This window comes from Onthophagus taurus, chromosome 2, assembly GCF_036711975.1.
Source record: "Onthophagus taurus isolate NC chromosome 2, IU_Otau_3.0, whole genome shotgun sequence".
Taxonomy (NCBI): Eukaryota; Metazoa; Arthropoda; class Insecta; order Coleoptera; family Scarabaeidae; genus Onthophagus; species Onthophagus taurus.
Genome location: NC_091967.1, coordinates 13,998,919 through 14,026,823, shown reverse-complemented (window position 1 = coordinate 14,026,823; position 27,905 = coordinate 13,998,919). Strand labels below are relative to the sequence as shown.

The following is a 27,905-nucleotide window of genomic DNA, read 5'->3' as shown; positions in this document are numbered from 1 at the left end:
TGCCGACTGCTCATCTGTAGGTCTGAAAGGTTTCGCATTCTTACAGCACCACAGGTATGAAGATTACTGTTTTCTCTTTTCCAATTTTTTTCAAACTTTATTGGCATTGGTATGTTTTTGCCCTTTTATAATCAAATTTCCACATAACATCTCCCACCGTGATCCATTTTTCTTCCCAGATAGGTATATTGTTCGTTTTAAGTATGGTGTTATCGCCTACGCAAAGTTACTACTATGTTTTTGCACTATTTTTGACCAACTCCACCGATCGTATACAACTACTGCGTTGCCGCAGACCTATAGTTCTTGTACTACCTTAATTAATGTATCATTTATTGATGTTTATGATAGAACTTACCACATTTTTTAGGTATGGTCTCATATCAACAAATGAGTTATAACTCCTTTCTTTTCTGTGGTTTGAATTAAACCGAAGATTTTACCTTTCTCTGTTCTTCCCACTCTGAAACTTGCTTGTTCCTCCATTCCAAATGATGCCCATTTTTCCGGTATTTAGTTTTTCAATATTCAGCCATATAGTCTGGTTAGTAAATTCGTGCCTGTTAGACTGTTTTTGCCATCGCCTTCTTTAAGGATTTTTATGGACAACATCCTTTTTTCCAAGCCTTCGGAATTTCTTCGTCATTCAGAAACCTCTCCAGCACCAAGTTAGGTGCGTTCTGTATCAACTCAATTTAGATCCCTCTAATAATAAAGAATCTTACGCAAAAAAATTCAAATTTTACATAAAAATTATTGAATATGTTCAAATAAACTAATCCATCCCTTTTACAACTAGAATATATACCCTTAAAATCCTCTTTAATTAATATCTAAATGATTCAGTAGTATACCTACACCAAAAGAGCAATTAATTTTCTGTGAATCCCTTGATAAGGATTGTCCAGTCAGAACACGACCTTTGATCGGATTTACCCGACCCTTGTAAGTTATACAGAGTGTTTATATAAGGATTGAAACAAGGCTCCTTTGAAGCTTAGGAAGATTACAGAGATCCCATAAATAAACTGTTTCCTCCTTGGTTTTCGTAATCGGTTCGTGCATGAAAACTAAAAGGGCAAAATAAATACGGGTCCGGCAAAAAACGACGTCAACCATTTTAAATAAATATCCTATGGGGAACGTTACGACTAGGAGTAAAAGGAAAGGGAGTAGAAAATGTGTCCCGAAAGATCAAGGATATGTCTAGTTACGGTTGATGAACGGCTTTTTGTAACAACAATGGACGAAGGAAATAAAGTTTTTTGCAGGGAGATATTAAAGTTATTATATTTATGAATTAATCGTGTTTTTGTTTTCAAGTCTATAAGTAGTTATGCGTTATCAATATCAATGTTAAATGTTATCTCTTTAAGTGCATAATATTTACTCGATACATTTAAAGTTACTTTAAACATTAATCTAAACACAATGATATTTCCAAAAATTTTGATATTTGTTCTCTTAGCTATTGTTGGGATTCGAGCTTCTCCTTTATATGAAAGCACCAGGTAACAAATTACATAGTTTTTTATTTAACTCTTATTTTAAATATCACATTTCAGATTTATTGAAAGAAAAAGTCCAAAAATCACTTGTCCCGATTACTACGTTTTTGATAAAAATTGTGGTTGTTGCGTAGAAGGGTGGATTTCCGCGTCGATTCAATAAATATGTTTTTAATATGGCATTCTTTTATTTTATTTTTTGTTACATTACCAAAATTAATTAACGTAATAAAAAGTTAAATATCAATAAAAAAAATGTTTTAAATAAACACCCTATGGGGAAGATAAAGATCCTTTGGGGCTACTAGAAGTAAAAGGAAAGGAAGTAAAAAATGTGTCCCGGAAGATCAAGAATACGTCGAGTTACGGTTGATGAACAGCTCTTTGTAACAACACTAAACAAAACAAAACAAATAAAGTTTTTTTTTACAAAGAAATTCCATTCGACTCTATAGATAGATATAACACATTTTTTACTTTATTTTTTGTTAAACTACGAAATTTTAATATGCCACTTATTATACACACAACTCTTACACCAAGATTAATTTTCATTTCTTTGATGTCTTTCACTTCAACCGTCAACAACCGGACGTTGCGCCGCGTCGTTGAACACTCGCCGAGATTCTCTATCTCCTATTCAGAAATTTTAATAGAACTTTAATCGTCGCTGCATTCAAACTTCAGGAAATCTTGAGGGGTAAACGGAATTTTTTAATTTTCCACCGTGTTTCCAAGTGGTGGTGTTCAATTCACTTAAGAAATAATTCAAACGCCAGCTTTAGTAATAAAAAGAAAACGAATTCGATTCTATTTTAATCTTTTAACGTACAAATTTTCTCATATTACATTTCAAAATAATTTTTATTAACATTTTAAAAGTAAATATCATTTTATACACAAAGTGAAATGATGTTGAATGAAGAGTCATGTTATGGTGGTAACGAAGACAAAGGAACAGGTAGATAACATATACATCGAATGTGATGGTCAACTTCTCACACAGGTTAGCAGTTATCAATATCTGGGCACGACAATCCACCTAACGAACAAGCGGAGTGAAAAAATCAGGAACACAATTTGTGTTTAGAAGGATGAAGTAAAGAACTAAAGGCCAAGACAAGGATGTATAAAGTGTTCATTGAGCGAGCCTATACATACCTATGGACCACAAATAGAAGGGAATTAATACTGTCCAAATAATGTCCATTAACCTTTGCTCCAGAAGTGAAATATCTTGGACGAAGAACTGACTTAGAAGTTACACATTAGTTGCAAAACCAAAAAGGCAACAATTGTACTCACCCAATGTCACCCAATGGGACTACATGGGGATTAAATCCGACGGTTACAATATGGATCTACATTTCTGTGATAAGCCATAGCCGTAGTCTGGTGCATTGTAAATTGTGGGGATGTACAAAGGTTCGAAAGGTGGTTTGGCTACGTAAGAAGAATGAGAGAAGTAAGAAAACCACGGATGTACATGGAGATTAACACGCAGGGTAACCCATAAGGAGGCAGACAACAACATGGGGAAAGACAATAACACAGATTGATCAAGACTATGCAGCAACTCAAGGGTCTTGCTGGCAAGAGTGAAAACTTCAGAAGATAGATCAACGCCGCGATAAGGCCGGGCTAGGGAAGAAAAAGAAAAATACGGATGCATTTTTGACAATGAAATCGCATTTAATTGAACCCAACTTCATTAAAGCATTAATTTTTTAATAAAACATTAAATTCTTTGTTACGAAATATAGGCAACCCAATATATGCATTACATTTAAACCAATATTTTATTTAAATCATTTATAAATATAATCCTGGATAATATCTCCAACCAAATTAATAATTAAACTAAGTTTCTAAGTATTTTTTTTTATTAATAAAGTAATTTTCATAAATAAAGTGTTAATAAACATTGTATGTTGGGTTGTCTATATAATAAAATCAGTTTGACAGTAATTGTCAAAATAGACGTGTAATCATCCAGTTTGATTTTAGTTTAAAGATTATTACAAGATTCTAAAGGATTTGAAATGGTTGTTGAAAAGAATACTCACTCATCGAATCCTTTAGAACAGTTTATACTATTAGCTAAAACAGCGAAAGGTTCGGCATGTTTAGAATTGATAAAACAAGTCCTGGAGGTGCCAGGAATTTATGTTTTCGGCGAATTACTTGATATGCCGAATATAAAGGAGGTTTGTAATCGTTAAAATGATTGATGTTATATTAACCAATTTAAATTGTAGTTGGAGAGTACCCCAAATAAGATATATTTAAATACATTGAATTTATTTGCGTACGGAACTTATAGCGAGTACTTATTAAATAAGGCTAATTATTTAGAATTAACACCTAGTCAACAAAAAAAGTTACAACATTTAACTATCGTTACTTTGGCAACAAAATCTAAGGTATTTTTAAAATTCCTTCGTAACATAACCTCAAAATTATTTTTTTTTAACTTTAGTGTATACCATACACGAATTTATTAAAAGAATTGGATATAAAAAACGTTCGTGACTTGGAAGATTTAATAATAGAAGCTGTTTATGCAGGTAAATCAATTAAAAAAAAATTAAACATAACCTCACTAATTCTTTAATTTTATTTTTTAGATATAATCCATGGAAAATTAGACCAAAAGAACTCTCAATTAGAAGTTGACTCCGCTATTGGAAGAGATATTCGCGCAGAGGACATTAATGTTATTGTTCAATGTCTTCAAGATTGGTGTTCAGCTTGCGAAGGAGTTTTATCTTGTGTCGAGTCTCAAATACATAGAGCAAATTCAGAGAAAAATCGTAATGTACAAAGAAAAGCAGATATTGAACAAGAAGTAAATTAATTTTAACCATATTTAATTTATTTTAATTATAATCATATTCTTTAGATAATTAATATAAAGAAAACATTAAAGACTCAACTTCAGGAACGTGCAGAAGGTAGTGAAGAAGCAATGGCTACAGATAACAGAGAGCCTTCTTCTAGTGGTGAAAAAGCTAAGAAGCAATCAAAAGTAAAAGGTATACGATCAAGTGGTAAATTTTGGTTAAAATCGTAAAAAAAAATGATTATAAACGGTGTTATAAATGTTTAAATGTTAATTTAGTATTTAAAGAATTTTTAATATCAATAAATTACAGTAATAATTTAACTAGCACAAGATTGTTCACTGTTTAAATATTATTTTTTATTAGTGATTTAAGCTGTGGAGGTATTTCCACGGTAAAAACAGGTATTTATAAAATAAATTATTCAGATTAGTTTAGAAAACAATTATTTAAATAAAGAAATCAATTAAATAAAATAGTATGTATGAAACGTTGTTTTCTATTTCCTCAAGAAAAAAAGGTAGAATGTAGTTTTTAGATTCTTTTTCTTGTTATCTCGTATTTTCTTAATTGCGGTGGGTACAAAATATAAAAATATTTTCTTCTTGAGTTTTGAAATGCAATTTTTATCATTTTTTTAGGTGGTATAAAACTCCTTCGTTGATGAATTGGATCCATTACAAACAGATGATGTGCCAGATTATTTGGAATTCAAATAAATTATTTTTTCAAGTGCGTTTTTTTGTGATTTTGCAATTTTCAATTGTAACTACGTTGTAACATTTAGAATCAATAAATTGCTTTTTTTTGCTAAAAAAATATATTTTAGTTATTTTTCTTACAGCCTATAATCTACTTTAAATTTAATTCATCATAAAGAAAAATATTAATCGCAATATTACGTGATTTAACAGCAAAAGAATACTTTACAGTTTTGTAACTAACAATAAAATGTTAATTTTTTTTACTACTTGCCACTTTCGATTCGGCCCTATTATTAAAAAACGTTGATTTCTTATATTACACTGTTTTTTAGATAAAAATATTAGTTTCATTGTTTGTTTTAAATATATCTATATGATTGATTCATGAAAAGGTGTTGAAAAAAATAACCGAACCATGACGGCGTAGAATTTGGGAGATATGATTATCGCAGAGAAGGCAAACACAATTTAGCTTGAAAGTAAATTGCTGTAAATCAATTTTACTTAGAAATCGATATCAACGACGTTAGTAAGACACAAAAAGGATAAACTTCCGAAATGAAATAGCAATGGGATGAATGAGATCGAGATGTAACACTTCATAAAGGAAAAATATTGCCATCATATAAAAATTCGATCTCTAACCACTGATTTCGTTTGTACTACTTTATCTAATTACATTCCTAGCTTTCTTTTTTCATACAAACTGGATCTGTATGATTATGATGAAACATCAATTGGTATGCTTTCCTGGTTGTCACCGTGGGTCATGATTCCACCTATTTAATTAAAATACGGCAATTCCAATAATCTAACATTATCTTATACGGATGAAATAAAGATCGCACGCATATTTAAGACCGGATTGTTGAGGTGACTACATAATTATGCATCAATATTTTATGGTTTTTGAAACGTACGCTTATTACCCTCTTTATTGATAACAGATTACGTTTCGCTAACATTTAACATACTACAGACACGTTATTCCACAAGTAGACTTCAACTGCCAAAGCACGATGTTCGTTCATTACACGCCTTTATGCCACTATTTATCACTAAATCCGGTTGTATAACGGATTTCCGATACTTCTCCGTTTACTAGATTCATATCCAACTCACACAACGGAAGAACAAAAAATTATATCAATTATGCATAAATATCGAGTGGTAGCAAAAACATCTACAACAGGAAAACAAGTAGTGAAACCAAAATGTTCTGTCACAGTAAGTGCATAAATGCAAAATCTAGTACCTACGTTCAACAAACTGGATTCATACAGTATCCGTCAAAAAGTCAGCACCACCCTGATTCCATTGTACCTACGTTTCTGAAATTTTGTTTATGTTGGATGTTCAACCCAATCATTCGATCTAAACTATTTTCAAGATGGTCGTCACAATATGATGACCAGTTTTAGATTGATATAATGTTAATTACTGAGCCTCGACCAAAAACGACCTCGTCTTAATTAGTCAAAAGATCTACAACCTTAGTTGATAAAGCCAAGGCGCTGCAATATGATGACCAGGTTCCTTAATTAATTAATATAATGTTAACTAGAAGAGAAAATAAATATAATGCGGATTGTATTACCATAAATTTGATTCAATCATTTCTGATGCGTAGTACCCAAACTGTAAAAACAGGTAAATTAACGTCAAATACTGTAAATGTAACAAGAGGAGTGCCATAGGGATCGATTCTTGACCCTGTACAATTCTTTATATAGAGGAAGGTACTTTGTACCTTGCACCATTTTATTTCTAAAGCTAATATTTCAATATTTATCAGTTATTAATCAAATCTCTTGGTTTAAATTGATTCTGCAATACTTTAAGTGATAAAATTCATAGTTGCAATCGCGAAGTACTTCATTTTAATGGTAAACAATTCTTCGAAAGAAAAAATGTGATTTGAACCATGGTACAATACAAGGTTGTTCCTTGGAACAAACTTATTTGAAAGAATTACAGTACGGTACTATCTCATTCAAAACTATTGTGACGTTCTTTACTAGTCGCAATTAGGACGCGAGATATCCAGAGTATTCCGATTTCGAGTCTCTTAATCCTGGAATATATACAACGATTATGCTACAATTTGGTGTGTAGTGTACTTACCTGTATCTCAAACGTCACTTACTTCTTATTAAGTTGTTCTGTGTGGCGGGCTTAGTATACTTTGATATTTGTGTATAAATAACCAAGATGCAAATATACCCACTTCATAGGCATGCTGGAGGGTTTGTAAGCCTCGCTAACCACAATGCCTTCATGAAAGTACTAACTTTCATTGAGATCAGAGCATCATGGTTATTTTCCACGTGGAATAATAAGATTGGTATGTTGTATGCGCAAGCCGAATGACTTTCATTCTATCAGCGGAAGGAGTCCATATCAAAGGATAGGTTAGGCAAACACTTAAATAATACTATTTTAATATCAAAGTATTTTGCATGATTATTCTATTTATATGTACAGGGTGGTTCCAAATCGATGTCCGCATGGCTATCTCGGAAACTATAAGAGTTAGAAAAAAAGTAGCTTACATGTCAAGATCTCGTTTTTCGAGAAACTGCTAATGCCAAAAGCCTCAAAGCGCTATCTTTTGTTTTTCCCCTAGAGGCCAAAATTGAAAATATCGTAAAAGCAGCAAGTGCAATTATCTTGATTATCATTATAGGTGGAGTATTATAAATTATAACTAAAACATTATATGGACACCTTTTTACAGAGAATTTGATGGCGTAGTCAAAAAAAAAATTTCGGTTTTAGATTTTGAGATATTATGACAATTTTCGTTTTTTAAATGGCAACAACCATTGATTATTCGCTTATTAAATTCGTTATTTTTACAAAAATATGGGTTTAGATAGGTCTATTTCTTATTGTTTTAGAATAAAACTAAAAAAAACTTTTTTTTAGTGTCGTCAAAGAAATTAAATTTACAGTTTCCTGTAAATTATATATTATATTATATTATTATTGTATTTATAATGATTAGCCATAAAACAAAATTAAAATAGGACAGTAATTAACATAATCATGTCTTTCTTGTTTGACATCACAAATTATCGATCAAACATTTTGAGATTTTAGGTTACGCGTCAAAATTCACTAGAAAAGTTAAGTCTTTTTATAACACCTTAAAAACGTTACATTTTCCAAATTTAACCTTCCGGTAAACCGCTTTTAATTTCTTTACAAATTAAATTCAACACTTCCTTAAATTTCGATAAAAAGTTATTAAGAAAATTCTAAATTAACAGAAATTTAAACCGAAATTTTGTTGACATGAAGGTTTTGTAAGCTCAAAACGGAAAATGTTTAGACCTACGGTAAGATAGCATTAATAAAATTTTTTTTGAACTAAAGCCTCTTTTTATATGAAGGTTGAAGATTTACAGTATCAAGTGCATGAATTAAAAAAGCAACTTCACGAAGTTCGAGATGATAATCACCTTTATAAGGTAAAAGTAAGAAAATTGCAGGATGAGATACGCAAAAAGGATAAGCAATTGGAGATGGTACTTGACCCTAAACGAGTAAGAAATTAACCAATTTTTTTTTAAAACATTATAATTTGAATCAAATAGGCAAATAGTATAAAAAAGATGTTATCTCAACATGGAGCTACGTTAGTTTTAAAACTACGCGAAGAAAACTCTGAATTACAGAAAGAAGTAGAAGAAAAAAAGCAGACAATAAAAAAGTTGCAATGGCAAATTGAAACTATTAAACTCTATTACGCAGAACGTAATGGATGTGGTTCTAATGTTAAAATCGTTGAACCCGATGATTTATCAAATTCAGCCGCTGATTATGATCCATCATTACATGCGAGAGGAAAAAGATCAAAAAGCGTTTCTTGTAGAAAACCCAGGTTTTGACTACAATACTGTATTTTAATTATTAATGTTGAATTGAATTTAATTTTTTTTTAGTCCAAGACCAAATTCTCCTCGAAGAAATTCTTCGGAATTATATTCCGAATTAGTTCAAGAAAATTATCTTTCGATGTTAAACGCCAATTTGGAAATAATAAAAAATAACGATTCATTTAAAGACATTCATAAAGCCCATGATACCCATATTGAAGTTTGCGCGAAATCCCCATCTTTGTCTTTTCAACCTTCCTCGGCATCACGTGATAGTCCTCACCAAGAAATCCAACAATTACATGGTTGTTTAATGAACGTTTTAACGGAAGTAGATTCCCTAAAAGATACTATTGTACATTTAAAAGAAGCCCAATTAAAAACTCACAATGTTTTAGAAGAAAAGAAGTAAATTACCAACATTTTTTTTAATAATATAAATTTTTAAGTTTTATTTTCAGCACAAACATTGAAAAATTAGCATCAGAAATCGAAAATTTAAAACAACACCAAAGACCATCACCAACAAACATTAAACATTGTAGTAAAGTGGAACAAAAACTACGAGAAATAGAAAAATGCGAAATGGAAATGGATTTATCGACGATCGAAGAACGTTCAATATATGATTATAGCATTTCGGAAAGTAGAGATGCCGCTGACGATGAAGAAACGGCGTCCACGAAAGATCGCACCATAAAATTGTGCTCAAAAAAGTCTCTAAAGGTTTAAAATTTTATCATGCTAAAAATGCGTAAAATATCACAATTTTTTTTTCTTTAGGATTTACAACAAATGCAAAAGCTAAATCCTTCCGTTTGTGTCCAAACTCTGCGATCCTGTCTAATGAAACATCTTCAACCTCAACCTGGCCCCTCAATCATTAACCCCGCTTCGTTTATTAACCAAACTTACGAATTAGAAGATGATTTTAGTCCTGAAGATTAATTGAATTCTTATTCAATGAAATTGTGTTGAAATATATATTTTCACGTTGTATTATGACATATGTAACGCTTTTAGTAAATTGGAATTTTGTATAAGTTATTTTCCAATCAGCTTTTATTTCATTAAATAAATAATAGTTTATTTCTAGTTTTAGTTTGATCTTTTATGTTTATGATTTTGATTCTCTAATCAGAAAATAGATATTTTTCCATTATGCACATTTATCATATACACAAAAATAAAGAACATTTCAATGAATACTGAAAAGTACTTCTTTATTGTAATAAATAGCTCTTCAACAACAAACGTGATTGGTTATTTGATCACATTCACCTCAGTCTAAAGTGTTAATCACATTATCTTCTTCTTTTTTTCATTCAGATCAAATCCATATCTACATTGAAATACGTATTTTGTGCTAACAAACGGGAGAACGAACATTGCAATCTTCTCAAATAATTATACCATATTTGATAAGATATGTTGAGCAAAAACACCTTTTCTCATCATAACAAATTATTTCATAAAGGATGATGATCAGGTCGTGTAAACATTTTTCACATACTTGGGTATAAAGTTCTTAAAAACTACAAATAAAACTATAACTCCTTCACAAAGTATAAAGGCACAAAAGAAACTTAAAACGCGACGTTAACACGACTTAAAAAATTAAATATACATGATAATTGAAACTTTCTCTTAATCTTTTTTCGTATGCGACGTTTTTAACGATTTTGCATTCGTAGCCATTTCGGAAATTTTCACAGCTAGATATTTGCTGTAAGTGTTAATGGCTCCTGTACGTTCCATTCCCGGTATTAAAAGTATTACACACACTAAAAGATACGTCAAGAAGAGGTTGTTGATGTTATTTCCTATCCAAGCCAAAAGAACCAATCCCAATATTGTACAACCATAATACTAAAAACGAAAAAAATTAATAAATTTAAATTAATTTAAAGATGTTATTACCATTCGGGGTTTGGTTGTTCGCAAATCATAAAAGGCATTTACGCGTTCGTTCATTAAATTGAAGTACCTCAACATGATCTTGCATATCTCTTCAAATTGTTTATCTTTTTTCTCGCACCAAAGGTCTGCTTTTGATATGGAAGCTGCTAGTAATGGCACCACGTAATCGCTAATGGTTATCATCAATCCAAAAATTGAAACTGTGGTTAATAAACTTGGATCCAATAACCATATGCACATAAAAAGTATTGAGGTGCCTGAAATAAATTTAACATTGTTATGACTTCTAGAGTGTAACAAATTTTAATGGTTACTCTAAGATACCAGGAAATTAGCCTTTACCTCTTTAAAATTGCTGAACATCCTACAACGATGAAAAAATAATCTTTTTGTCACCAAAGACGATACCACAATCCAACCACTGGAGTGAACGGTGATTCCTACATTTAAATCCACATGAAACCGTTTGGAAAAGCAAGATCTTTCATAGAATTAAAAACATTTCTACGAGTTAGAGTGAAAATAAAGAATCGACGTTGAAGAATGCGTGGAATAAGTTGTATCCTCAATTTGCAGACTAGAAGCAAATGTAGAAGATCTTGGCCGAGATTGTAGAAATGGAGGAGCGATTAGATCTGGAAATTTCGACATTCCAACAATAACAACACAGAATATAGAACAGATCAACAAAAATGCGATTTGCTTGCCCAACACTTCCAAAATGAGTTAACTCCCAAATCGAACTGCGACTACGATGATCAACACCAACAATTTATAGACGAATGGTGCACAAGGTTCCTGAACATGTCCAAATACGTTCATGATTGGAAGAAGTGAAAAATCTAAACTTAACTCAGAAGTGCACAACACAATTCGTACTTGTGCGTACAAAATTTGATATTTCCACCAATATGGAAGAAGGGCATAATGATAACAATGCTTAAACCTAGTGTTAACCACCCTCTCCCACAAAGCTGCCGTCCTATTACCCTATTACCTGTGATCGAAAAAATATTCGAAAGCATTATCAACTCTAGAATAATTAAGACTCTAGACCGATTTGACTTCATACCCAAATAATCCACAATCCATCCTTTAGCTGCTTAAAATTCATCACATGAAAACATCAATTTTTTTCTTGTACATAATCTAATATTCAAAATGGGACAGCTGGAAATTCCCGTAGTATACTTGAAAATCATTAGCGAGTATCTCCGCGATACATCGACGTTAAACTTCAGAATAAAAAATTTCATAGCGTCTTCCTTCGATCTCCTTTATCACCGACCTTGTGTAACATCTATTGCTACGATATTTAACAACCAGACACTAATACAATAAATCGAAAGAGGTACATACTTCAATACACAGATGACACGATGCTAATTACACGTCACCACCTGAGTATGATTTTGATCCAAGTCTTTTACGTCTACAAAGCAGTAATTTGGATTTAAACATTAGCAGATCGTTTTTCTTTCGTGGTTGTGACTACAGGCTATGACTAAATTCATATTAAGGTTAGTGGTACTAAGTCCTATGTCACATGGTTGCATACTCTGATATCATACATGGTAAGGTTGTGCTTTGGGCAAAAATGAAACATGGAAAGAATTTTCCTGCTAGGCCACTGTATTATTGGTAAAAAGTTGCCCATACAATATTGTAAATACAATACTCCATCTTTGGTATAGTTTCCGATATTTCTGGTGGTTTTTATGACTTAATTGCAGTCATATAACGAACAAAGACGGGGTTGTATACAGGTAGTTTACGAACCCCAAACTCTGGCGTGAGTTGTTCAGGTGCACATTAACGAAAATATCAATAACAAATAACAATATTTAAAAACTTAAATATCATTACTTTGTGTGAAAATACAACAATTTATTTAAATCTATCTAAAAAGTACATTTGCTTAAATAATTTATGATTATTTTAAGATGACTATAAAAAATATGTTTTAATTTTTATATTATTAATTAATACTTGCTTTTTTTGTAAAATCATTTAAGTATAAGTAAATTTAGATTCTTTACTACATTTGTTTTATTTTGTTGAATTTCAAATAAAATAAAAAAGAAGTGGGTCCCTGGACTTAGTTCGCTAGGAGGACCTATCATAAATCACGTCCAGGTACTTTTTCGGGGTGATAATTACTGCCACTACTGTTTCTGAGGGTCATAAAAACTACCAGAAATTTCGAAAACTATAATAGGCGAGATATTCGTGTGTGCCGTGTTTGCGTTTATCGAATTTTTAATAGGCGAAAACAAAACATGAAAGCGGTTTTCATCACATATAAGGTAGGAGATCATGACATGTAAACTACTTTTTTCCTATCTCTTTTAGATTCAGATATACCTGATGATGACATCAAATTTGGGACATCTGTACATGAAATCTGAACAGTTTTTCTCATATTTTTATGGCATACTTAACAACTACAGTTCTCAGCAAAACAGAAATATTCCTGATACCTGTAGTAGTCATAAGGAAGTTATGATCTGGCATATCATAAATAATAAACTATAGATGACCAAAGTATTTAATTGAAGTAAACTCTTAATTCTGAATGTTAAAGCTTTAAAAAAAATGTTTTCTATTTTCAATTCATAATTATAAACAAAAAAAAATAATATACAAAAACTGTCTTCTATGATTTAACCTTTTGAGTGCACTGTGGGGTCAATATGATCCCATGACTTATTATTTTTTTCACTCTTTGTAAAGACTGTGCACTCAGAAGCTAAGAGTTGCTGGCACCTATGAAAAAAGTTGTTGTGGGTTATGCTAAGATAAAAAAATCTAATAAGATAAACCAAAAATCTATTAAAAAGTATTAGGTAACAATTATTTAAGTATGTAATAAGCAATTAAAGTGTTTGTTTATTGGGTTTTTGTTTTTCCTTTTTTAGGAGCTTCTTGGTGCCAGGGCATCTCAAATCTCTTGGTGCCTGTGTCAACATTGCACAAGCGGATGGCAAGGCCCTGCTCGAAAGGTTAAAGAACAACCTTACCACTTCAATTTATTCATGATTAAAAATGATAATTTATACAAAAAAACCTTGAAACTTGCAAGTAACTATGATAAGTGCTTATAAATACTTATTCTACAATTACTTTAAAAGTGTGTTAAAAACCTACCCCCAACAATAGCTCCAGGATACCACTGTTTATCCCATAATAAAATGGAACTGATAGGCAAAACAAATTCTTTCCAATTTTTTAACGATTCCTTTAACTTGTTGAGTTGCACTTCCTAACGAAAATATGAATACAAATTAAAAACAAATTTGAGGTTATGATAATTAAATGAATAAAATCGTTACAATATCTTCATAAACTTACCTCTTCTGCCATTGTCCCGGTGCGTTTTTTATGCGTTTCGACCAACTCAAACGACTTTGACAGTAAACTTCAAATGCTATTCAACAAATTCCAACGATTTCTTTTGTTTGAAAAACAGTTTCAACGTTATCTAGATGGCACTGTAGTAGATAAACAACAAACCTAAATAATATACAATTTGTAAAACGGAATATTTTGTTTAATTTGTTGTCAAATTTACTCTAAATGTTCTTCAAGGAATCATAAAGATAGATGTTTTCGAAAATGCAATTTGAAGTTTTGTTATTACACAACTGACAGTTTATTTTTATACAAACGTCATACCAGTTTCTAAACAACGCAATTTTATTAATTTGAATTCAAATTATTTGTTTTATTAATTTAATTTATTAATAATTACAAAAAAATAACTATCAATCATAAATATAAATAAAAATTATTAAAAAAACGAAAAATGCGAGTCAGTTAATGCGTCATGTATTAAACTAATTATTGCTTATTTAACAAAAAAAATAAATAATAGATAAGAAAAGTGATTTATCGTCATAAATAGCAATTTATTAATAATTAAAAAATTAGATTTGGTTTTATAAAACAAATAAACAGATTTCGAGGATACGTTCGTAATTGTTTTGACCGTTAAAATTCAAATAAATCACATCGGAACGTACCCGCTTATATGACATTTTAGATTTGTGTCCGCTGTACACGGTTTTCAATTAAAAAAATTATTTTACAATAACCTTTTAGTAAATATACATTTATCACGGTTTTTTAAGGTACGTAAACTCACTATTGTCCATAAAAACTTAAACATTCGCCTTAATCTTCCGTATATCACGTCAAAAACAGCGTGGTCGTAAAAACGTTTTTTCTCTAAATAATACATTTAAATTTTTGGTTAGATGTCGAATAACGTAGAGAATTTATCGCCCCAAATAATCCGACAAGTCGTTCGTGAGATGCAGGATCTAGTCAGTAATCCACCTGAAGGTTTGTTCTGAAAGAGTTCAAATAAACGATGAGGATGTTACCGATATTCAAGGGTTCATTGAGGGGCCTGCAGGTAATGTTACGAAGTGATCACAATATTTATTGAAACTAATCTTTGTGTAATTAAGGTACACCATATGCTGGAGGAGTTTTCAAAGTTAAATTAACTCTCGGCAAGGAATTCCCTCAATCACCACCGAAAGCTTACTTTATAACAAAGATTTTCCATCCAAATGTTGCATCAAATGGTGAAATTTGTGTTAATACACTTAAAAAAGACTGGAAACCAGATCTCGGAATCAAACACATTTTATTAGTAATTTTCCAAACATTCTTTAACAAATGTATTTTAAAAAAACAATCTTTTTTAGACTATAAAGTGTTTACTTATTGTGCCTAACGCAGAATCCGCATTAAATGAGGAGGCAGGTAAATTATTATTAGAACAATATGATGATTATTTTCAAAGAGCAAAGATGATGACGGAAATTCATGCACAGGTAAAAAGTTTTGTGGGGAAAATGTATAAAAAAGTAATCATTTTATTTGTTTAGACACAAAAAGCATGTAAAACAGGAAGCGGTGATGGCCCCTTGGCCAAAAAACATGCGGGTGATAAAAAATTAACAGCGGAAAAGAAAAAAATTTTAAAAGATAAAAAGCGGACGCTAAAACGCTTATGAAAATGAACAAAATCATCAAAAGAAGAAAATTTTAATCTTAAAGAAAAATACCTACCTTCAATACATTTCAATTCAAATCCATTAAAAAAAGTAATCAGTAGTTTCTGCACAAAAAAAAAAATTTCCTCATTACAATGTGTCTCTAAATAAACCTACTTTTAAAAAGTTTCTTTGTTCCTTGACCATGTGTTATTTTTTTATTATTTTGTTTTATGTGGCCAAGAAAACGATAAAATGTAGAATGGATTTTAATATTTTAAATTGTCTAGTTCATTACAAATTTACACTTTCTTTTATTGTTTATTAATTATTTGAAATTTACCGATAGTATAGTGTGCAATTTGAAAAAGACGAGAATGTTGTTTATGTAATAAATGAATTCATTTTAAATTCGTCGGAATGGAATAATTTATTGTGTTAGAATTTAAGAAAGTGTGTATGTGTGCGAAAATTTATTAAAAATAAAGTGTATCATTAATAAAATATTGTTATTTATATGTAATTATGTTGGCCAACAACTCTGAACCACTTGAAGTAGTTTTGGGAAAGAAAGTTTTTGGTTCATTGTATGCTATTTCAGCATTTTTATAAAGGTAGTCTTTCCAAGAGATTAGTTTTAGACAGCATGGTTTTCTACAATTCGTATTTAAATAAAGATTTAACAATGACTTTATGATGTGAGTGCAACAATCTTTTTATAATTCCAGAGATAAATTACGTCTATGAATTCTTTCTAATGTTGAATTTGCTTTATGCTTTGCAGTATGTTCAGAAAATCCTGAACATTTCACAATTGTCAAAAGACTTTTGCTGTGCATCAAGCGACTACAAAAAGAAATATCCAATACAACTACAACATTATCATCATTTTTCTTCCAAGAAACCAGATTATCTTATTAATAAAAGCTTAACCTTTTTAGATATTATAGAAAACGTTTTCAAATGTGTAAGAAAAGTAATAATGTACAGATTCAAAGATTTGGACATAGTTACTAACAAGCTAAAAAAAGAATTGTACTATATTATATAGCTGCCTACTGTATCCTAAAGACCATTTTCTGGGAACTGGGTTTATAGTGAATAAGAAAATAAGAGAAAATGTTTTATACTTCCAAGCAAGATCACCTAGACTATGCAAAGGCACTTCTCAAACATACATAAATAGAAGAGGAAGGAGGAGAAGAGAAGCGAATATAGAAAACTTGATATAAAGATATAAGATAACTTGATAAAGTCGTGAGGGACATGAATGTGAAAGTTGGCCAAGAGATACAACATTACCCTACAATTGGGGGACATAGCACTTAACTAATACACTGTGCAGCATCACACAACATGATAATATCTGGTACGTGGTTCGAACAAAGGAACGTGGGTATCGCCAGACAGAAAAACATAATAGATCATGAGTTAATGACGCAAGGCTCTTCTCAAACATACTTGACGTCAGAAACAGAAGAGGGGCGAGTATAGATTCTGACCACTATCTTTTAGCAACGAAAATAAGAGCAAAAATATCTAATACGAAGAAAAGCGTAGGAACTAGAAGAGAGAAATATGACACAATAACACTCATAAACGATGAGCAGAGGAACAAATATCAGAAAGGACTAGAAGAAATGGAAAAACTAAGAGAGGTGGCCAATGATACAGCAATAAATATTGGGCTAAATGTAGACAAGGCATTGAAGAGGTGGCGAATGATACATTGGGAAAAGAAAAATGCCAAAAGCGAGATGAAACTTGGTTTGATAAGGAATGCGCAGAGATAACAATCCGAAGAAATGTAGTATATAGAGCACTACAATAAAGGCAGAGAACTAGACAAACGCAAGAAGAATACAAGCTGAGAAGAAAGGAAGATGCATAGAAGGAGAAAAAGAGAATACATGGAAAAGGAAATGCAAAGTCTGGAAGAAACGAATACGCGACAACAAGTTAGAAAATTGCATCAGAAAATTAATAAAGATAGGAAGAATTTCCTACCACGGATCAACTTGTGTCGTAATAAAGCAGATAATATTGTAAGTAGAAGGGAAGAAATACAGGAAAGATGGACAGAGAATTTTGAGGAAAGATTAAATATGGGTACCCAACTGGAAGGGTGGCTGGATGACTCAAATCAAAGGGCAAACGCTGTAAAAAGACTGGAGAATTATAAAGCTCCTGGTTTGGATAATATCCCGGCGGAACTGTTTCAGAAAAGTAGAGACACTTTATGTATGTATATTCCAACTAATTAAGGAAATATGGGTAACGCCGTTATTTCGGCGCCTACTTTGATTGTAATTTGCTGATTTAATATTTTCAGAAAACCCATTTTTTCTATGATTCATCACATAGACGAATTTATCCTCTATCAAAGTATACAAAAAAATATATGCATCCCATTTAAAATAACAATATTAGTTGCCATAGCAACGAAACAAAACAGAATACAAAAAAGCAAATATCGCCAAAAAATACGCCACGATTAATAAAGTAACTTGTATTTGAAACATTTTTCTTTCAAACCACAAATGGCTAAGTTATTAGCTATATTCCAAACATTTGACACACTCTGTATGTTTCTACCATGAACTGTATCAAGAATACAAGCATACAAGGAACCGGATATAGTGATAACTATAAAAATTGGAAGATTGACAATGAGATAGAAATAACGAAACAAATACTAGTTATGACTAGTTAGACAAACACCGGTAGGACAGAGATGTGGAGGAAAGCCATAAACGAGATATATGGACCAGGTGGAACGGTGGCGCGTATTCAAGGTTGAAGATCCAATGATGATGATAACTAATAAGCTACGCTGTTTGTTATTTAACAATTAGTTATTAAATAAAATACATAAATTTAATTTAAATAAAAAAATTTAATTATATAAAAATCTAATAGATGGAGCCAAATGAAGTATAAATAATTTATTCATATTATAAGGTTGTATACTGATGTATGAAATTTAAGTGATATTTAAATGTTTAATTATCTTTATTAGAATTGTTAGTTTCTGTTTATTTAAAAAATTGAGGTTAATTTTACTATTTAATAAAATTTCAATAGATGGTGCCACTGAAAAGTTGTTGACATATTAAAGAAAATCTATTTCCCAACCTATATTAGCATTATTTGACAACTGTCAAAATGTAGTAAGAATACAAGATGCAATACTCAAGGTGCAATAAATAATAATTTAATGTAATTACGATAGAAATAATAGATTTAAGTTAAAATTTAATCAACAAAAAAAAATGGCTGGAAATAACTCTGCTGTATTAGATGTTGTAACAGAAAATAAAGAAATATCAGCACTGCTTAAACAAACTAAAGATAATGATGTATCTACTGTATCCTTAAGTAATGCCTCAACCCTGGAAAATAGCTCTTTGGTAAAAAATAACGGTTATGTTAAAGAGATATTAATTTAAAATTTCTTTTAGGTACAATCACCTAGTATTGAGAGCTTTTCAACCATACAAGATATAGAAAATCTCTCAGAACTTAACATGGAAGAGAATTCAGATTTATTTGTTAAAATTGATAACCCACAAAAACATTTGGACACATTAGAAACATACATTACATTCAGAATTACCACAAAGGTTGCTCGAATTGAATTTTCCGCCAACGAATATGTTGTTAGAAGAAGATATAATGATTTTTTGTGGTTGAGACAAAAACTTAACGAATGCCATCCATTTTGTATCATTCCGGTACATTTCAACAACCGATTTATAACAAATTTTTGAAATCTAATTTTTATTCTAGCCACTGCCTGCAAAACATTCCTTAGTTGGACAATTAGATCGATACTCAAAAGATTTTATTATGATGCGAATGAAAGCTTTAAATGTGTTCATATCTCGGATTGTTAAACATCCTATACTTAGTTGTAACGAGCAGTTTAAATTATTTTTAACAGCAAATCAAATGGTTAGTTAATTATAATTAAATTGAGAATTATTCTTTTTTAAATTTGTTTATAGGATTTTAGTTTACATCGTAGACAAAAATCAATATCGGATAAACTAAAACCAGCAAGTGGCAATGCAACTTATCAAACTTTAAAGTACCGTAATCACGAATTTGATAAAATGAAAACTTACCTGAATAATTTAACAGAAAAATTAACAACAGTTGAACGAATCGCAAATCGTATTAATAAAGAAGAACAAGATCTTGTGCTTGAAATGCAGTTTTTTTATCCGATTTTTACAACTTGGGCAGCAACCGAACCTGAACTTAATGTTTTATTACAAAGCACAGCTTCTGCTCTGGAAAAAAGCACTAATGCCCAAAATGTTTTAATTTCTGCTTATCCTAGTATTGTGGGAAATCCAATCAAGGATTTTCTTACCTACATCGATGTTGTTCAAGAAACTTTACAGAAGCGGGAAAGTTTTCAATCTGTTTATGAAGCAGCTATTGAAGAGTTATCTCGAAAAAAAACTGAAAAAGATAAAGTAATTAATTTTCTCTTTAACCTTCGAGCGGGCGCGCTATCATAAAATTTATGACAATTTTCGTTTTTATAATACAGGTGTATCTAAATTGATGCGAAAGATTTTAAAGGGTGATTTTTTAAATCAAGGGTGGTCTTTCATATAACTTTTTGGTCAAAATCACTTCTCCTCCAAATTATAGCCCTCTAAAGTTAAGGGTAAAAATCTGCAACTTTCTTAACTCTTGACGTTTTACAACTAACAAATTGTTAGTTTGATCACAAGAAATAAAATAATGCTGAGATCAATTTGACATAACTTCATTTCTTTGACTAATAATAACCAATCTCTGAATTAATTCACCTGAGCCTGTGTATTATTTTATTTTTTTGTGATCAAACTAACAATTTTAGGACAAAATGTCAAAAAAGTTGCATATTGAATCCCACTATTGAAATCAAGTTTTTAAATAAAAAAATGTAGTCATATTAAAAAGTTCTAATGGAAAGTATTATGGGGTTGATTTTTTCAGCCTCTTGTAAAATCATATTAGGGTTATAAAAATCGTCAAAAAGTGTCACCTTATTATACTCTGTTTTTAAACCAGGAGGAGTATTTTAAATTTGTCACCAGATTGACCTTGCACGTGATTGGTTGAATGCGAGGAAGGTTCACACACAGGCAATTTTGAATTTGAAGGTTAGGTAATTGATAATTCGACAGTTTCGTGTCATTATTGTATATTTTGTGTTCTTAAACCTTTTTTTATTATATTTTGAAATAAATACACTCATAACTTCAATGTTAATTTGTATGTATAGTGTTGACGATAACAAACGAAAATAAATACAATAATAAGTAAATAAATAAATAATAATTATAAATTTAAATTTACCGCCAAAATATCTAGTGATATTTTCTGGTGATTTTTTCCAGTGTAAATCTGACTTTCGCGTTTACTCCTCCTGGTTTAAAAACAGAGTATAGTTCTAGTGCAAGTGTTAGTGCTAGTTTTAATTGTTATTCAGCGCTAAGTTGTATATTTTTAAGTTTTGGGTTTAGCCCTGTGTCTTCAGACGCTGAATGTTAGGTAAGGTTAGTTTTGTTTACAAACATTAATTATACCATGAAGTTTTCTTTGGCAATTAGTAATGGCAATTATAGCGTGAAGTTTTCTTTTGTAATGTCAATTATATCGTGAAGGAATGTTAGGTAAGGTTAGTTTTGTTTACAAACATTAATTATACCATGAAGTTTTCTTTGGTAATTAGTAATGGCAATTATAGCGTGAAGTTTTCTTTTGTAATGTCAATTATAGCGTGAAGGAATGTGAGGTAAGGTTAGTTTTATTTACAAACATTAATTATACCATGAAGTTTTCTTTGGCAATTAGTAATGGCAATTATAGCGTGAAGTTTTCTTTTGTAATGTCAATTAAGCGTGAAGGAATGTGAGGTAAGGTTAGTTTTGTTTACAAACATTAATTATACCTTGAAGTTTTCTTTGGCAATTATACTCTGTTTTTAAAGCAGGAGGAGTATTTTAAATTTGTCACCAGATTGACCTTGCACGTGATTGGTTGAATGCGAGGAAGGTTCACACACAGGCAATTTTGAATTTGAAGGTTAGGTTATTTGACAATTCGACAGTTTCGTGTCATTATTGTAAATTTTGTGTTCTTAAACCCTTCTTTATTATATTTTGAAATAAATACACTCATAACTTCAATGTTAATTTGTATGTTTAGTGTTGACGATAACAAACGAAAATAAATACAATAATAAGTAAATAAATAAATAATAATAATTATTAATTTAAATTTACCGCCAAAATATCTAGTGATTTTTCCTAGTGTAAATCTGACTTTCGCGTTTACTCCTCCTGGTTTAAAAACAGAGTATAGTAATAGTTATCTGCCAAATTTCATCCTTCCAAATTCCTCCATAGTGGATTTATTAAAGAAAAACAATTTGTTTCCCCTAATTTTAGAGGGCTGCAACTTGGAGGAGAAATTTAAAATTAAAAAAAAATATATTGACCTTGTCTTTATGGCAAAAAAAGTTATAAAAGACAAAAATTTACACATTAATTACTGACTTGTAAGGCCGTATTTATATTATAGGATGTATTAAGGGATATAAATGTGTTATAAACAGGTTTTGAGTCACACATGAAGGTTTCGAATCGTTTGCACATTTTTGAAAAATACAGGTCCGTAATGACAATTTTGTCGGAATCGAAATTTTTTCATCTTTTCAATATTTTCGGTTTTTCGTGAGTTTATGGAAATATTCAACATATTCAAAGGCTTAAGACGGCTAAACCTGAATATTTCTAGTTCTCTCTAGGTCTAATGTTAGTTCTAGTGACAGTGGTGGGTAGCGCTAGTTAACAGAAGATATCACTGTTACACATTCTAGTTTTATACTAGCACTATCACTAGAACTAACACAAGATCTAGAACTAGAATCATTCGGATTTAGCCGTTTGAGAGACGTGCGGCTAAACCCAAATGTTTCTAGTTGCATATTTTTATTGAACTAAAACTAGAACTAATACTAGACCTAGAACTAGAAAGTTTCGGGTATAGCCGTGTTTGAAAGACGTGCGGCTAAATCCCAATGGCTCTAGGTCTAATGTTAGTTCTAGTTTTACACTATCACTAAAACTAACACAAGACCTAAAATCATGCGGGTTTAGCCGTCTTCAGAGACGTGCGGCTAAAACCGAATGTTTCTAGGTCTAGTCTTAGTACTAGTTTTACACTAGCACTATCACTAGAACTAACACAAGACCTAGAACTAGAATCATTCGGGTTTAGCCGTCTTGAGAGACGTGCGGCTAAACCAGAATGTTTCTAGTTTTAGGTCTAGCGTTAGTTCTAGTTTTACACTATCACTAAAACCAACACAAGACCTAGAACTAGAATCATTCGGGTTTAGCCGTCTTGAGAGACGTGCGGCTAAACCAGAATGTTTCTAGTTTTAGGTCTAGTGTTAGTTCTAGTTTTACACTATCACTAAAACCAACACAAGACCTAGAACTAGAATCATTCGGGTTTAGCCGTCTTGAGAGACATGCGGCTAAACCCGAATGTTTCTAGTTCTAGTCTTAGTACTAGTTTTACACTATCACTAGAACTAACACAAGACCTGAACTAGAATCATTCGGGTTTAGCCGTCTTGAGAGACGTGCGGCTAAACCAGAATGTTTCTAGTTTTAGGTCTAGTGTTAGTTCTAGTTTTACACTATCACTAAAACCAACACAAGACCTAGAACTAGAATCATTCGGGTTTAGCCGTCTTGAGAGACGTGCGGCTAAACCCGAATGTTTCTAGTTCTAGTGTTAGTTCTAGTTTTACACTATCACTGAAACTAACACTAGACCCAGAATTAGAAACATTCGGGTTAGCCGTGTGTATCTTAAGACGGACGAAAACTCAAAATTGTCATAATGAGTTCACCTTTTTTCAAGCAAAACTTCTCCTCTGCAAAACTACCCAATGCCTGTACCATTAAGCTATGTTGCATTTTATGTGGGACAGTTTACGTGCCCAGTAATTTCGTAACTCTGGTTACTGCATTTATATATTGCATATTTTCATATAAATATATGAAATTCCCGGTATGTTGTTAGATTTCAAAAATTAATCGATTTAATTTTATATTTTTAACAATTGTTTAATATAAATTAAATATTTTTGCTCTAGCAAAATGTATGTTTTAACTGTTTTATTAAAAATAACGTAATACTTATTAATACCGACCTGATCATATCTGTCATACAATTTATGACACGCGCCCGCTCGAAGGTTAAACTTGGAAAATCAAAAAAAATTAAATTTTGGTTTTAGCTATTAGCAACAACTGAAAATCATTCATCCGGATTTTCATTATGGAAACAACCAAGTGTAGATGACAAATTAGAAAAATTGGGTACAATAATACCACAGCTAGTGAAAAAAGTTGAAATGCACCAAGACAATCTTGAATGCGCCAACGAACAGTTGCGCAGTGATTTGGAACAGTGGCAATGGGAGAAGCAACAGTATATCAAAAAAATGATGTTGGATTTTGTAAACAAACAGATCGAATATTACGAGAAGAACGTCCACGCTTGGGAGGGTGTTGCGGCAAAATTAACCGCCAATCAACAACAATCCTCCAAGTGATACTCTTACGTGTGATCTTTCTATGTATACAGGTGTTTATTTATTTAATTTAATTTTTTTTAGTCACATTCTGAATTTATGATTATTTTGAAGCATCACATAATTGTAGTTATTTTCTATATTTTGCATTAAAAATAAAGATCCTGTATTTAAATGTTGTAAGCATTCCATTTCAATGTTTCATGTTAATTAAAAAGAAGTTATTTATACATATATACAAAAAAATAATAACGATAAGGCTAAAATGAGTACATTTATTATATATAAATTATTAAAATATAATAAAAGAAAATATATGTGTAATTTTTTTATTTTATTATAAATTCCGAAATAATTTTACAAGAATAACAAAGATCTTTTTTATCGTCACTAGAAGAATAACTTGAAACAGCTTTTTCATATCTCTCTGTTGGTGTTACATCCATGTTTAACTGCATTGTTGATAAATGTCGCGAAAAATTCGTCGCTTCGGACGATATGAATTTGTCTTTATTCATAAAAATTGGTGCCTTACAAAATTCGCATATTGATTGATTCGCTAGGTCCATGCTTAATTTATCGCCAGTTCTTAAAACGGTTGTAACTGTAGCTGGATAATCAACTTGAAGCTTATCAATAAAGTTTGTTAATAAATTTTGTACGCTGGAATAAGGTTTTTCATCAATAACTCGAGTAATTACTGGCTCAACATTGTTAAAATAATTGTAAAATACGCATTCTTTCATGTTTAAATGCCTCATTGGCTTAATTATTTTTATTTCGTCGCGGTCATCAATAACACCCTAAAAATAATTATTTTATGTTAATATTCAAAAATTATTTTGTTTTTTTACAATATCCAATGGCAATTGGTTTCCTCTACCCAACGAGACGTTTGTTAAAAGATTTACTGCTATATCTGCGGTGAGATCTGTTGTAAATATGAAAGAACAATCTAAAGATTTTGCTGATTTTATTAATAAGTCACGTCTAAAAATATATAATATGTTTGGCGATTAAGAAATTAAACTAAGAAATATTACTCACTCAAAAATATGAAAAATTTCTTTTTGATAAGTCAATTTTGTTTTTTCTTTTAAAATTTCGTAAATGTCGTTATTATCTTCACTTAATTTTATCGTATTCCAACTTTCAAAGAGGGTTAATTGTCCTGTTTTAATGTAGTCGCCAAAAGAAACCATGTATAATTTAAAATTAAAATGATTAACGTGTTCAGAAATTGTTTTTAAAACATTTTTACGTTCTTCAAGTGATAAATGGTAATTTTCTAGAAAAAAAATTGGAATTTTTTTCTAGGATGGATAATATTTCGAGATTTAGTACACCTATTTTGTACAATTATTCAAGGAATGAGGTGAAGGTGTTATATTATTATTCAAATGTTCAGAAAGTGAGAAGAGTAGTGGATAACTTTTTGTACTCTTCATTCCCAATCAAATCACCCTTCCATTACTTGCTCATTCAAGACCAAGCTATGTATCGGTCTAATGTTGTAATTAACCTTTTAAACTGCAATAAGAGAAAATAAATGTATGGACTTGATGCATTTTCTTCAAAAATATATATTGGCTATCTGATGGTGCAATAAAGAGTTATCTAAGTAGATTAGTTGTGAAGCTCCTCTTTATTTGATGGAGCAAGAACGAAGTTTGGTTGAATCTTGCATTATTTGGATGTAATCTAGAAAGCTCAGCACTCCCTCACAGGATCCACATCATTAAAAAGCAGTTCTTGAAGAAGAATTTTTTATTTTAAACATTTTTCTTTAAAACCACAAATGGCGAAGTTATTGGTTATTCCAGACCATAGAAAAATAATATAAATATATATATATAGAAGCATTATTCCCCACTATTTTTTCGGTCCAATTGATTTCAACGCCTCTAGTGGTCTGTGGTACCTACTACTTTTAATAAAGCGCGAAATTTAAAAGTATTTTTATTCAGTTAATGCTTATTAATTATTGATTTCAACTTCCACCAGTCAACATGAAAATGATAACAGTAAAGGTATCATTTTCATGTTGACTGGTGAAAATTTGAATTTTGTTTTCACTTCGTTTTGTCTGCAACAAAACGCATGCACTTTCGACTCTTCAGAGTACCACGAGAAAAAATGAAAGGAATTTTGGCGTAATGTCATCAATAGAACGACATAGTTTTAAAGTTCCCGCTTGACTTTCAAAATGGCGGCAAACCGCGGTACTTTGTAAATCTAGGGACTTTAAGCAATTTGTTCTTACCGTGCCATCTAGCCGTCCGTGGTACCCATTAAATATCTGTCTTTTTTTATACGTATTGAGTTAACACACCGTGTTCCAGACATTTGACACATACCTGTATATAGGCCATGTCATGTGAGGGAAAAAGTACAAAATCATTATGCAGGGGAAAATTCTGGGAAAGAGGTCCATAAGAAGAAGAGATAACTCCTGGTTGAAGAACCTTTGGGAGTTGTTTGGCAGCACAAGTCATACATTCACATTTGTAGTCTTAAAAGTTAGAATTGCCCTGATGATTGCTAACCTCCAAATCAGAAATGGCACCTAAAGAACATTGTGACTTTTGACCCTTTTGACTGTTATCCTCACCTCATTCCTTAAGTAATGGTACAACATAAATCTATAGACATTTTTTTAAATAATCTTACTTTCTACATAAATAAAAATAGGTTGAAACTTTAATCTTTTCTGTTCGGCCATAGTATCCAGCCCATTTCTTAAAAACTGCAACAAAGTACAAGTTACATGACCTGTTTTATAAGACACTAAAACTTTTTCATCTCTCCTAGATAATCGTAACTTCCCCAGAAATGCTTTGAATTTATGAAGAGTTCCATTTACGAAGCATTCTTTGCAATAACAATCCTTAGATCTCAATAATATAACAGATCTGTTTGTTTTACATTTAACACAAGTTTTATCTTGTCTAAAACAAATATTTCAATCAAGTTACAATTTTTTTTAAATTTTAACTTACAGTGAAAGCTTTTTTTCCATAAACTTTGCAGGGCCTTCATCTTCTATACCCTCATCACCAATTGAACACATTGTTCTTTTAATAAGTACAGTAAAAATTAAAGCACGTGCACCTAACCTCAATTGTCAATTTTCACTCTAAACAGTAAACATAACCTTTACAGATTAATGTTTTTGAACGATTTAATCATTTCTTGAATAAAATGCATAATTAGTTTATATCAAATTTTTATGATTTTCAATTAAATTAAACAAAAATGATTAATAAGTAATTAAAGTTTAAAAAGAGAGTATTTGTTAAAATAAAAATAAAATTCGTTGTAATCAAAATAAAGCGTTTAAACAATAATTATGTGTTCATTTAGTATTGGTCAATTTTATTCTGCCTGAATATCAATTCTCTTTCTCCTTATTTGTAACTTTCACTTCTT

At 30.9% G+C, this 27,905-nt stretch overlaps 6 protein-coding genes and 1 long non-coding RNA gene across 9 annotated transcripts; 5 read left to right on the top strand and 2 right to left on the bottom strand.

Annotated features, from left to right (window-relative positions):
- Nucleotides 1-720: 720 nt before the first annotated feature.
- LOC111426986 (uncharacterized) lies at nucleotides 721-1,690 on the top strand. Its single transcript, XR_002707888.2, has 2 exons — nucleotides 721-1,511; nucleotides 1,566-1,690. It is a non-coding gene; the product is annotated as an uncharacterized lncRNA (long non-coding RNA).
- A 1,778-nt stretch (nucleotides 1,691-3,468) lies between these two features.
- Nucleotides 3,469-5,170, top strand: LOC111426924 (COP9 signalosome subunit 7). 2 transcript variants are annotated; one of them, XM_023061817.2, is made up of 6 exons: nucleotides 3,469-3,715; nucleotides 3,767-3,931; nucleotides 3,988-4,075; nucleotides 4,136-4,356; nucleotides 4,411-4,543; nucleotides 4,993-5,170. In XM_023061817.2, exons 1-6 carry the CDS (start codon nucleotides 3,551-3,553, stop codon nucleotides 5,013-5,015), a joined length of 795 nt encoding a protein of 264 aa, XP_022917585.1. In that variant the 5' UTR covers nucleotides 3,469-3,550; the 3' UTR covers nucleotides 5,016-5,170. The 2 variants fall into 2 exon arrangements, with proteins under 2 accessions (XP_022917585.1, XP_022917584.1); XM_023061816.2 differs by lacking the exon at nucleotides 4,993-5,170 and having other exon boundaries at nucleotides 4,411-4,674.
- Nucleotides 5,171-8,127: 2,957 nt separating this feature from the next.
- Nucleotides 8,128-10,031, top strand: LOC111426956 (IQ domain-containing protein E-like). Its single transcript, XM_023061875.2, has 6 exons — nucleotides 8,128-8,396; nucleotides 8,451-8,603; nucleotides 8,655-8,941; nucleotides 9,003-9,344; nucleotides 9,398-9,662; nucleotides 9,720-10,031. Exons 1-6 carry the CDS (start codon nucleotides 8,382-8,384, stop codon nucleotides 9,882-9,884), a joined length of 1,227 nt encoding a protein of 408 aa, XP_022917643.1. The 5' UTR covers nucleotides 8,128-8,381; the 3' UTR covers nucleotides 9,885-10,031.
- Nucleotides 10,032-10,138: 107 nt separating this feature from the next.
- LOC111426957 (ADP-ribosylation factor-like 6 interacting protein 1) lies at nucleotides 10,139-14,527 on the bottom strand. 2 transcript variants are annotated; one of them, XM_023061877.2, is made up of 5 exons: nucleotides 14,428-14,527; nucleotides 14,208-14,369; nucleotides 14,004-14,118; nucleotides 10,857-11,113; nucleotides 10,139-10,805 (listed from the first exon to the last, which is right to left on the bottom strand). In XM_023061877.2, exons 2-5 carry the CDS (start codon nucleotides 14,217-14,219, stop codon nucleotides 10,584-10,586), a joined length of 606 nt encoding a protein of 201 aa, XP_022917645.1. In that variant the 5' UTR covers nucleotides 14,220-14,369; nucleotides 14,428-14,527; the 3' UTR covers nucleotides 10,139-10,583. The 2 variants fall into 2 exon arrangements, with proteins under 2 accessions (XP_022917645.1, XP_022917644.1); XM_023061876.2 differs by having other exon boundaries at nucleotides 14,208-14,505.
- Nucleotides 14,528-14,900: 373 nt separating this feature from the next.
- Nucleotides 14,901-16,366, top strand: LOC111426925 (ubiquitin-conjugating enzyme E2 S). The gene is given in 6 exon segments (XM_023061818.2): nucleotides 14,901-14,986; nucleotides 15,113-15,211; nucleotides 15,213-15,273; nucleotides 15,329-15,516; nucleotides 15,572-15,700; nucleotides 15,755-16,366. Coding segments are annotated over 5 exon segments (606 nt in total). The 5' UTR covers nucleotides 14,901-14,986; the 3' UTR covers nucleotides 15,884-16,366.
- A 2,633-nt stretch (nucleotides 16,367-18,999) lies between these two features.
- Nucleotides 19,000-24,800, top strand: LOC111426961 (sorting nexin-7-like). Its single transcript, XM_023061885.2, has 5 exons — nucleotides 19,000-19,272; nucleotides 19,324-19,596; nucleotides 19,652-19,816; nucleotides 19,870-20,346; nucleotides 24,180-24,800. The coding sequence occupies exons 1-5, from the start codon at nucleotides 19,135-19,137 to the stop codon at nucleotides 24,495-24,497; spliced, it is 1,371 nt and encodes a 456-aa protein (XP_022917653.1). The 5' UTR covers nucleotides 19,000-19,134; the 3' UTR covers nucleotides 24,498-24,800.
- On the bottom strand, nucleotides 24,792-27,904 carry LOC111426949 (Cytosolic thiouridylase subunit 2). Its single transcript, XM_023061865.2, has 5 exons — nucleotides 27,476-27,904; nucleotides 27,147-27,424; nucleotides 25,524-25,764; nucleotides 25,331-25,466; nucleotides 24,792-25,279 (listed from the first exon to the last, which is right to left on the bottom strand). The coding sequence occupies exons 1-5, from the start codon at nucleotides 27,544-27,546 to the stop codon at nucleotides 24,806-24,808; spliced, it is 1,200 nt and encodes a 399-aa protein (XP_022917633.2). The 5' UTR covers nucleotides 27,547-27,904; the 3' UTR covers nucleotides 24,792-24,805.
- Nucleotide 27,905: the final 1 nt, after the last annotated feature.